At 42.7% G+C, this 12,026-nt stretch overlaps 1 protein-coding gene across 4 annotated transcripts in view; it reads right to left on the bottom strand.

Annotated features, from left to right (window-relative positions):
* The window catches only part of ZNF177 (zinc finger protein 177), a 24,126-nt gene that overhangs the window by 2,999 nt on the left and 9,101 nt on the right, over nucleotides 1-12,026 (bottom strand). Inside the window, exons 2-8 of one of the 4 annotated variants that reach the window (XM_015565297.1) lie at nucleotides 11,837-11,967; nucleotides 8,902-9,080; nucleotides 7,683-7,756; nucleotides 6,118-6,230; nucleotides 2,895-2,980; nucleotides 2,123-2,249; nucleotides 628-716 (exon numbers count right to left, since the gene is read on the bottom strand). In XM_015565297.1, coding sequence (XP_015420783.1) covers nucleotides 628-716; nucleotides 2,123-2,249; nucleotides 2,895-2,927 — 249 coding nt within the window. In that variant the 5' untranslated portion in view covers nucleotides 2,928-2,980; nucleotides 6,118-6,230; nucleotides 7,683-7,756; nucleotides 8,902-9,080; nucleotides 11,837-11,967. Of the gene's footprint in view, nucleotides 1-627; nucleotides 717-1,409; nucleotides 1,506-2,122; nucleotides 2,250-2,894; nucleotides 2,981-6,117; nucleotides 7,354-7,682; nucleotides 7,757-8,901; nucleotides 9,081-11,836; nucleotides 11,968-12,026 lie in introns of those variants that run through there. The other 3 variants (XM_015565298.1, XM_015565299.1, XM_015565300.1) reach the window with 3 other exon arrangements.

Here is a 12,026-nt window from a genome sequence, read left to right as displayed (position 1 = left end):
CGGGCGGGGGGGGGGGTGTGCCACAACCTCCCCATCGACCCTGCCTTGAGTGTGACGACGGGGTGGTGCCCCAACCCCCCAATCACCCTACCCTTAGTGTGACTGAGGGTGGCATCGCAACCTCCCAATCTGCCGTGCTCTGTGCATGACAGGGGGCGGCGCCCCAACTCCCCAATCGGCCCTGCTCTGACCCCGAGCAGGGGCTGCACCTAGGGATTGGGCCTGCCCTCTGCCACCCGGGAGCAGGCCTAAGCCATCAGGTCGTTATCTCCTGAGGGGTCCCAGACTGCAAGAGGGCACAGGCCGGGCTGAGGGACCCCCCCCTCCCCGCTGAGTGCACAAATTTTTGTGCACCGGGCCTCTAGTGTATTAAATAATTAAAAACAAATCACATTTAAGTAAATGTTTATTCTTTGGTATTCTCTTTGAAGATGCTTACTGTGAGGCAGCAAGTATTGAGGTAGGATTGGAGATTTCTCAAATTCTGTGAGAATCATAGTCTTCCCTGAGACAGCTCTCTGCCACTTGCTTCAACTGCCTCTCCTTGTATGGGTGCTGCTGCTGTTTTAATTTACTGAAATTTACAGACTTCTCATAATATAAAAAGCCATCCCTAGTAAATCTTACCATTTTTATGCCATTAGAAGTTTTTTCCTCAGGAACATTCTGCATAGGAATTGAATGTTTTGATTTAAGTTGAGTAGCCCAGCCTGAAACTGAAGGAGGAAAATTTTTATAACTATTGGGAGAAAAAAGTAGGGATGAAAGAAAAAATAAGGTAAATACTCTGTGGATTTGTTTTCAAATAATAACACTAAATATAGAAAGAAAAATGTGAAAGAGAAGATGAAATCAATGACCAGAGTAACTGACAGGAACAAGCAATGCAAATGGGAGGTATTTTACTTAGAAAGGATTCTGGAGGTTTGAGACAATAAGAGAGGGTATTACCTGGAAAGCAAAGTAGGGAGGACTGAACAGAAATTATTCAAGGAAATGTGAAATTGAAAGAGAAATCAAGCCCGGCTAGCATGGCTCAATGGTTGAGTGTGGACCTATGAAGCAGGAGGTCAAGGTTCTCAGGGCATATGCCTGTGTTGGGGGCTCAATCCCCAGGGTGGGGTGTGCAGGAGGCAGTTGATCAATGATTCTTTGTCATCATCATTAGTTTCTGTCTCTCTCTCCCTTTCCCTTCCTCTCTGAAATACATAAAAAAAATATTTTTTTTTTAAAGAAAGAGGAATTAAAAGTATTTCTGAGATCAAATCAGAACAGGAATGAATGGAAATATGTTGAAAGAAGGAAAGCCCACAAAATGGCCTCAGCGTCCTTTTCCCATACTGACATTCTGAAATGCACCACCAGTTATGGCTGCTCCACACAATGACTCCCTTCTGCTTGGGGCTCACCTGAACAGGCCCCTTGGAGAATTCTTTTCTTCCCTGGCCTCAGTTCTTACTGCTCCACCCCAGTGATAAGACTGTATTTGCAGAGCTGATACCCTGCTAATGAAAAAGGTGTGATTTTGGAGCACTGAGAAGGAGGCAAGAAATCCTTCCATAAAACTGATTCCAATACTCTGGTCTGAAGTGGCAAGTGCAACTTTAGGAGCAGCAAAACAGATCAGATCAGAGAGCTTTCACAGGACCCCAAAACAAACACCATATTCCATGTCTCTTATGGGACTGACCCTTGAAATCCAAGGCCAAGATCAGATATACAATGCAAATTACCTTATCTTTTAATGATAGAGAAAATGAATTCAGTGTATTTTCATGGGAAGCCATGAGACTGCCCCATAAGAGCAGGAACCACCCATTTGGGGTTCACCACATAGTTATTCTTTTCTTATTTTTAAAAAAGATTTTTTTAATTGAGTTTTAGAGAGAGAGGGAGAGAGAGAGAAACATGGATGTGAAAGCAAAACATTGATCAGCTACCTCCTACTGGGGATCAAACCTAAAACCCAGGAATCAAACCGGCAACCTTTGGTGCATGGGAGGACACTCAAGCAACTGAGCCACACCTGGCAGAACTTGTTATTCTTTTCACAGATCCTGGAACATAATATATGATAAACTATTTGCTGCATGTAGAGATGAATAAATGAGGCCAATCTTACCCACAGAGGCCAGGTTCTTAAAGTTCTCCATCATCACATCTCTGTACAGGATTTTCTGAGCAGAGTTCAGGAGTGCCCACTCCTCCTGGGAGAAGTCCACTGCTACTTCCTCAAAGGTCACCAAGTCCTGAAACATCACACACATTCTGCCTTAGCCAACCATTTTTCATCCACTGAGCCACAAGAATGGTGAGAGAGGCTTCCAGGACTGGGGAAGGAGACTCAGTGCATTGGAAGCTCAGACATGCTTTGGAAGCCTCTCATGGTCTGCCCCAGAGCTCAGTTCTTGGAACTCTCCTCTCTCACTCTCACTCCCTGGACCATCTCATTCAAGCTCATGGTTTGACCAGCTTTTCTAACACACAGTTAACTAGGTATTTCCACACTTAGATTCTGAGGACTCTTACAATCTTATTCAAGATCTAGTACAGAATGAGTGTACAACAGGATGAGAAAACATATTTGGAAAATGAACAAATGTTTCCTCTAGTGAAAAATCTCTCTTTTCCTTCATAGCACCCCACAGTATATAAAACATACTCAATCTGGAGGACTATCTGGAAAAACATTAACAAATGTTGTAGTAATAGAAGCCTTTCCTAAGGCATTTGCTCTCCCATTCTAAGAAGCCCAGAGAACTGGGGAAGCCCGAGGCCGGCCCAGTAGGACTGGGAAGCTGTGGGTCATGGGCAAGAGATGTGTCTTTTGGGGACAGCAATGTTTTGTGTTTTTTGTTGTTGTTTTTTTGGAAAGAGTATAATTTCCCACATACCTGTGACCAAGATGTCAGCAATCCTGCACCCATTCTTCCCTTTCTGTGTCTCCCTCCTCACCTGGCAGAGTTCTGAGCAAGCAGAGCTAGAGAAAAAGAAAGAAACCATGAGAGTCTATGCCTGACAGTCAACAGTTACAGACCTGCAACTTCCTCACACTAGCTGCAGAGTAACCACACACACAGGCACATATACATACACACAGTTTGCTCTTAAGATTTTATCTCCCTATCCAAGAACAATTAGGAATTGGGAATATAGTATATATATATTATTTATTTTTTTTAAAACTTTTTCCTAAACTGAACCACGAAAAAATGCCTAGAGTCAGTAACAACTCAAGAGCAATGAGCCCCTCTAGTGTCAAAATGCTTCTAAATGCCATTTGCCTATGAGAGAAACCAGGACTCATTTTGGAAATAGCTGAGTCTAATGTAAAACAGGAGATGTTCACGATGATCTTGGAACATCTTATACCAGAAAGCAAGGAGCCTCTCAAAGATTGATGGGGTTACCCCTTCTCCCTTTTGCAATTAATAAAGATCTTATTAACGAGGGGATAATTTAAGACTCCATAAGTAAGCTGAAGAACTTTATAAATGAAGGATTGAGCTGACACCAGAATCAACTGATAAATCTTAACATCACAAAAGAGGCATCTGCATATCATGTGAGTTCTGACATGATGCAACAAGAAACAGCAACAACTATAGAATATTTTTGCCCCCCCAAAACACAATCTGACAAATCCTTTAACCTAATTAACAGTTTATGGGAAAGGGGAAGAGGAGAAACCCAGGGACATGTTAAATGACATCTGAGGAAACAATTAGCCAACCCATTTTGGGGTAGAAAGAGGACAGGTGAACTGTTACTGATAAAGACACATAAACATTCACTGCAACGTGTGTAGCTTAAATCTTGATTCCAACACACCAATTGTAAAAACACATTTTGAGACATTTGGAGTGAACTGAACACAAATAGGGTACATGGTATTGGTAAAGAGAAAAGCAGCTTCTGACATCCAGGATTTAACAACAGCAACAGAGACAGGGCCACTCTGTAATCATGTCTGAGAACAGACAAAACAAACATTATCCAGGCCTCAAAAAGGATCTGGCCTTGGCCAATTTTGGTCAGTAATTAGAATGTTGCCCCGGGGATTGAATGGGTTTGATTCCCTGTTAAGAGCACATACCTGGGTTGTGGGTTCAATCCCGGCTGTGGTGGGGGGCGAGAGCAGGAGGGAACACTCTCTCTCTCTCTCTCTCTCTCTCTCTCTCACTCTCTCTCTCTCTCTCTCGTTCTCTCTCTCTCCCCCGCCCCCCAATCCTCCCTTCTGTCCACGCTGTCTGGAAATCAATGGGAAAAAATATTCTTGGGGTGCATGTGGGAGGCAACCAACTGATGTCTCTCACATTGATGTTTCTTTCTCTTTCCCCGCCCTTCCCTCCCTTCCTTCCACTCTGTCTGAAAATCAGTGGGGAAAAAAAAATCCTCCAGTGAGGATTAAAAAAAAATTCTTGGGGTACACTCGTTAAAAATTGCTGCTCTCTCTATATAAACTGAATAGCCCTAAAATAATTTAAAAAAATGAACAAGATGGTGATGGTGGCATGATATTGTGAATATAATTAATGCCATTGAATTGTGTGTTTAAAAATGGTTATAATGGCAAATTTTATGTTATATATTTACCATAATAAAAATATAAAAAATTAAATAATCTGGACTGTGCTGAACCCTTCAGAGAGGCTCCAGGTCTCTCCAGCCCCAAATAACTCACTGCCCAAAGAGAAAACACCAGACACTGAGGTTTTAAAAGTCAGTTCTGCTATTCAAAAAGAGAATTCCAATCTGACTCCAAATATTCCAGGGATTGGACACACTTATGAAGATCCTGGCTATTTACACTATACTTCAATATGCTTGGTTTCCTATGATTGCCTATTACTAATATTAGTAGAGGCAATAATATCTTACACAATTTACAAGGCAATAATTAGGTAATTGCTCAATTAATACTTGACAAAGGAGGCAAGAGCATACAATGGAATAAAGACAGTCTCTTCAATAAATGGTGTTTGGAAAATCGGACAGGTACATGCAAAAAAATGAAACTAGACTACCAACTTACACCATACACAAGAATAAACTCAAAATTGATAAAAGACTTAAATGTAAGTTGTGAAACCATAAAAATCTTAGAAGAAACCATAGGCAGCACAATCTCAAAGATCTCAAATATATAGCAATATATTTACTGATATATCTCCTAGGGCAGTGGTCAGCAAACTGCGGCTCGGCAAACTGCGGCTCGCGAGCCTCATGCGGGCAACGGACCTAAATAGATACTTTTTGAAAGAAGACAGAGGGAAGACCAAGAGACATATGAAAACATGCTGAGTCACTAATCATCTGTGAGGTGCAAATCAAAATGACAATGAGGTACCATCTCACACCTATCAGAATGGCTATCATCAACAAATCAACAAATGACAAGTGTTAGGGAGGATGTGGGAAAAAGGGAACCCTAGTACATGTTGGTGGGAATGCAGACTGGTGTAGCCACTGTGGAAAACAATATAGAGTTTCCTCAAAAAATTAAACATGGAATGCCCATTTGACCCGGAGACCTCACTGATAGGAATATTTCCTAAGACCAGAAACACCAATCAGAAAGGATATATGTACCCCTATGTTCATAGCAGCCCAATTTACAGTAGATAAGATTTGGAAACAGCCTAAGTGTCTATCAACAGATGAGTGGATAAAAAAGTTGTGGTACATTTACACAATGGAATACTATGCAGCTGTAAAAAAGTAAGAACTCTTAACATTTGAAACAGCATGGATGGACCTGGAGAGTATTATGCTAAGTGAAATAAGCCAGTCAGAGAAAGATAAGTATTATATGATCTCACTCAAAAGTGGAATCCAGTGAACAAAATAAACTGATGAACAAAATAGATTCAGAGACACAGAAGGATGGAACAGACTGTCAAATCTCAGAGGGAAGGCAGGGAGGGTGTGTGTGTGTGTGAAGAGATCAACCAAAGAACTTGTATGCATATATGCATAACCCATGGACACAGACAATAGGGTGCTGAAGGCCTGGGGCTGGGGTCGGGGGCGGGCTAGAAGAGGTCAATAGGGGAAAAAGGGGGGCATATGTAATACTTTTAACAATAAAGATTAAAAAAAAAGAATCACATATACCTTTTCCCTCACTTTGGAGAACTTTTCCCCACTGTCTTCAGCACTTCTCTTTATTCCATCTGAAAGATCAGACCAGGTGTGCATAGTTGATGTCTTCCTCTCACTGAAAGATCCTTCATGTTAAGAACATGGAAAGGGATATCAAATACCTTCATAAATCATGGGCCAAGATTCTGCTCTTCAGGGATATCAAATACTGTTGGGTATAACTTGAGAAACAACAAAATTTTCATGTAACTCTACCATACCAGTAAACTTCCAAATGAAACTAAAACTTTCAAAAGCAAACACATACTCTCTCTCTCTCAATATACTTAAAGAGGGTTGCTGGTATTTACCCTGAAATCCAGGTTCAAACTTGTATATACATTTTTGAGGTCTTAAGCCTTTTATCCATAGAGAAAATAAAACTAGTACAATGAACAGATCTTCATTTTCAAGAGAAAGCTGCTTGAGAGTAAGGTCTATAAGAGCAGAAACAATGTCTTCTCTGTCTACCAGGGCATTCCCATTAATCAGCAGAGTGCCTGTAATAGTCACTTAAGAAATATTTGTTCCAGAAAAAATTTAAATGAAGAAATGGTACCAGTCCTACCTACTGCAACCAGATTCTCATAGTTCCCCAGCACCACATCTCTGTATAGATTTCTCTGAGTTTAAACTAGCAAAGTCCATTCCTCCTGGTTGAATTCCACAGCTACATCCTCAAAGGTCACTGTCACAAATGTTCTAGCATCAGGCAATTGCCTCGATCAATATTCACTGGAGAAAGAAGGAGACCCTATGCCTGACAGGGTTCCATGTTCTCTCATCATCATCTCCCCCACGGCTCAATGGTCGTCATACCCCTTCTCTCTACTTGGACATATTCACTAGTAATCTCATTCAGTCACACAGCTTTAAGAGCATTTCTTTCACCTGAATGAATGTAATTATCTCCCACGACTAGACTGTGACCCCTTCTGGTCTTATTTTTCTCTATTGACAGGATTTAGCATAATCCTGAACATACATCTTTCCTTTGTGTGTCCTCAGAATCACAAATTCTGAGTAGGCATGTCCACTCTCTGTGTATCCTAACAAAATTAGAGCACACACTTAGAGCACAGAATCAGACTAAACCAGTAAATACTGGGATAACAGTATCATTTCCCTATGTAATCTGTCAACCACATGAGAAGCCTTGAGACCTGAGAAAATTAAACTGGGGACTCAGTCCCTAAGCAGGTCCTATTTGTATTAAGAAGCTCCATTCTAGCCCTAGCTGGTTTGACTGGGTGGATAGAGCGTTGGCCTGTGGACTGAAGGGTCCTGGGTTCGATTCCAGTCAAGGGCACATGCTCAGGTTACAGGCTTGATCCCTATTAGGGGGCGTGCAGTAGGCAGCCAATCAATGATTCTCTCTCATCATTAATATTTCTCTCTCTCTCCCCATCTCTCTTCTATCCTGAAATCAATAAAAAAATATATATTTTTAAAAAGAAGCTCCATCCCACTAGAAGGAAACATGTCTACCTAGTAGGAAGAAGTATGTGTTTTAATAAAGGAATACATTTCCTATTTACCTGAGAATAATGTATCAGGCATCCAGTGATAATCTTTCCCCCCTTGGGCTTCTCTTCATGAAGACAGAAAAAGTCTGAAAAAAGACAACCTTGAGAAGAAATGAAATCTGAAAACTTAGGCTGCCCCCCGATTGATGTTTCTCTCTCATCAATGTTTCTATCTTCTATCCCTCTCCCTTCCTCTTTTTCTAAAAAAATCAGCAAAAATATAAAAACAAACAAACTTAGATTGCCTAGTTTCCACATTCACAAACCTGGAAGCACCATTTCACACTAATTCTAAATGGATGGACACACACATACACATTTGGATGGATGGATAGACAGACACATACACATATACATATAGCTCCCATAAAATGCCCAAGCAGCCCATCTTATCTGAAATCAGAAAAGTAGTTTTGGATTTAATAAATAAGAGGAAGAATTTAATAATCCCATTTTACAAATAGAGAAATTAAAATCCAGGGAGGCAGAGTTGTTTGCCAACAATGATAAAACTCATCAAATGATTAAGCAGAACCTCTCTTATAAAAATACTAGAGGCCTGGTGCACGAATTCATGCATGGATGGGGTCCCTTAGTCTGGCCAGTGATTGGGCCAATAAGGGCTGTCTCACCCAGTCCTGATCGGGGCCAGTGGGGGCCAGCTGGGTTGGGGAGGACCACAGGAGGTTGGCCAGCCGGGGGAGGATGGCTGTGGGAGTGCACTAACCACCAGGGGGCAGCTCCTGCATTGAGCGTCTGCCCCCTGGTGGGCGGTGCATGTCATAGCGACCGGTAACTTGGTTAACCGGTCGTAATGGTCACTTAGGCTTTTATATATATATAGACTAGAGGCCCGGTGCACAAAAATTTGTGCATTCGGGGGAAGGAGGGGTCCCTCAGACCGGCCTGTGCCCTCTCGCAGTCTGGGACCTCTCGGGAGATAACGACCTGCTGGCTTAGGCCTGCTCCCAGGTGGCAGAGGGCAGGCCCAATCCCTAGGTGCAGCCCCTGGTCGGGCTCAGAGCAGGCCCGATTGGGGAGGTGGGGCGCCTTCCCCTGTCATGCACAGAGCAGGGCAGATTGGGAGGTTGCGATGCCACCCTCAGTCACGCTCAGGGTAGGGCCGATTGGGGGGTTGGGGCACCGCCCCCTGTCACACTCAAGGCAGGGTCGATGGGGAGGTTGCGGCGCCACCCCGTCACGCACAGAGCAGGGCCCATCAAAGACTTACCACAAGGAGAAAGATCAACGGCCAGCATCCTGTGAGTCTGACAGAGGAACCTGCCTGAACATTTCTTGTTCCCAACGTCTCTTTAAGAGAGTATGTTTCAAACTCAATTCCTCTTGATTAAGTAGTAATGGGAAGTCTTGCCTCATACTTTCAATCTTTAGGCAGAAGGCATTAGTCATCTGTCATCAAGCAGAAAATAAAATGTTATATGTGAAAGCCATAAGAAACTCCATACTACACCACCTGAACATAAATAATAATTGCAATTTACAGAGTACCCAACGTGTGCCAGAAACATTGATAACTTATCCGATTACCACCATTGAATAGTTGAGGCAACCTTATTCAGACAGAAGTAGTAATTAGCCTAAGATGACCAATTAGGAAGTGGTGAGCTAGAGATTGAATACATATTACTCTGTCATAAAGATCTGAGGCTCTGGACAATGTTGTATAATTTTGAATTGAGTGGCTAATGTCAGTCATGGGGGTGCTGCATGCCTATATTGCAGATCCCATTAAAAACCTAAACACCAAAAGTTAGGTGCTATAGACTAAATGTTAAATGTTTGTGTCTCAACCCCCTTCCCCAATTCATATATTGAAACCTAATCTCCAGTGTGATGGTATTTGGAGGTAGGGCCTTGAGGTCATGATTAGTGGGATTACTGCCCTTATAAAAGAGATCCCAGAGAACTCCCTTGCCCCTTATGCCATGTGAGGACACAACGAGAAGACAGCCATCTATTAACCACAAAGTGGGTCCTCACCAGACACTAAATCTGCTGACACGTTGATCTTGGTTTTCCCAGCCTCTAGAATGGTAAGAAATGTGTTGTTTATAAGCCACCAAGTCTACCACATTTTTGTTACAGCAGCCCAATTGACCAGACGTACATCAGGTGAGATTCCTAGGTTGGCAACTATTGACTGTAATAAGTAAATGAAAGTCCAAGAATATGTTGTGATACTACAAAAGAAAAAGGGAGGGTTGGAAGGAAAGCTCCTATTCACAGAGGACTGCCAGCTAAAGAATGAAGAAGGAATGACAGAATTTGAAAAAAACACATTTGTATCCCCTAATATAAAAATAGGATAAAAAAATAAAAACAGGTTAAGGCAAAAATCAACAACTGATGCTAAAACCACTGGGTAAAAGGCTTTGGGGAACAAAGTGTCACCCACAGATTACCACAAGGAAAAATGTGGCTTAGCATCACTAATAAACAGCGGGATTTAAGTGAATTTAAGTGTCTCCCAATGAGATGAAGCACACATCACCCAGGAAACTTTCAAGTCTCTAAACGGGTGTAGTACAACTTGATAGCCACAGGCTAATGCAACTGAGGAACTGAATTTTTAACTTTATTCACTTTTAATTCCGTTTAGAAATAAAATTGATTCCGTTACTAAAAAACTTTTCAGTATGTCTGAGACATCTGAGTTTGTAAATTTACTTTTTTCAACAGTAAGTTTTATAAAATCTAAATACAGATCAAGAATTTCCAATGAAAATTTAGCATCCACATGAGATGTGCTGTAAATGTAAAATACATGCTAGATTTCAATCAGTTAGTAAAAAAGAAATGTGAAAGTTCTTAAAAGCTCTATTAGCTCTGCTGGTTGAGCATCCACCCACCAACCAAGAGGTCACCAACCGAGGGGTCACCGGTTGGATTCCCAGTCAGGGCACATGCCTGGGTTTTGGGCTTGATCCCCAGGCGGGGGCGCACAGGAGGCAGCTCATCGCGGCTTCTCTCTCATCAATATTTCTCTCTCTCCATCCCTCCCCCTTCCCCTCTCTCAAATCAATAAAAACATTTAAAAATAAATAAAAGTTCTATTAATACTTTTATATTGACTACATTAGTTATTAATTTCACTAATCATTTTCTATTGATAACTGGGTATGCTGGGTTAAATAAATTATTGAAAATAAAGTCACATGTATTTTTAATTTTTCTAACTTGGCTTGTAAACATTTTTTTAAATTACATGTATACCTTGCATTGTATTTGTATTACAGAATACTGCTCCGGATCGGACATGTACTTCACAAGAACTCCAAGAGGCAGACAAGTCAAACAAAATCACAGGAAACAGCACTGCATCAGAACGCAGACATCTTACAATACAGGGGTGGGCAAAAATAGCTTTACAGTTTCAGCACGGAAAGAGACGTGAATGTTATGATTATTACAACAGCTTTATTGACTCAAAAGAACGCCGCGGACAGCTGTAAGCCTACTTTTGACAACCCCTGTATAGCTCTCCTGGAATCTTCAACAATCAAAATTAAATTTTAAGAAATGCAGGGAAATGTTTTGGGCGTAATAAAGAGATTGGAAAACAACATGCAACGTGTGGTCTTGTTCGGATCGATGCTAGCTCCAAAAAACCCCGATTCTTCTCTCATAGATACTTTTCTGGGAAACTGGAGGAATCTGATTTTCTCGGGTGGACAATGGAGTTTCGTTCTGTTTTGGAAGGAGACAGTCCTCGTTCTTAGGAGGCGCATGTTTAAGGGGTGAAGTGAGTGTTTGCAATTTGCCCCTCACTGGCTCATCATCACAAGCATCTACATCCTGAGTGACAAGCGAGACACATCGTAACCGTCAGTGCACCTGCCGCTGCAGGCAGATTTCCTCCTGATGGGAATTTCTAAATGAGAACCACCCGCCCGTCCAAACCACCGAACTCAGGGCTGGTTACACCTCGACTTTTGCTCGCAGCGAAGTCAGCGCGCACCAGCTATTCTCCTGGAGACGCCCCGCTCAGCGCTGGGGGTTGCAGGGCTCTGCGAGGAGGAGCCCAATCGAGACCCGAGGAGACAGCCGCCGTTCCCCGCGGTCAGCGCGCGAGTCACAGTCTTTCATTCACCCGCGGGCACCCAGCCACCGGGAAAGGTTCCTCTCTCCCCCGGAACGCAACTTACCAAACTCAATCACCAACACCCCGGGGGAAAAATCCACGGAGGGCGCCCCGTACCCGACCGGAGTGCCGGCTGCGGGGACCGGACACCCGAGGCCGCAGTCAGCGACGCGAAGCATGGAGGTGCTCTTCCTTCTGAGGAAAGGGCGCAAACGGTGACTGACCTGGAGGCTTTGCTAAAGGGGAGGCGGCCC

Source organism: Myotis davidii, unplaced genomic scaffold (genome assembly GCF_000327345.1).
Source record: "Myotis davidii unplaced genomic scaffold, ASM32734v1 scaffold1240, whole genome shotgun sequence".
NCBI lineage: Eukaryota > Metazoa > Chordata > Mammalia > Chiroptera > Vespertilionidae > Myotis > Myotis davidii.
The sequence above is the reverse complement of the archived record's forward strand: the minus strand, read 5'-3'. Positions and strand labels throughout refer to the sequence as shown.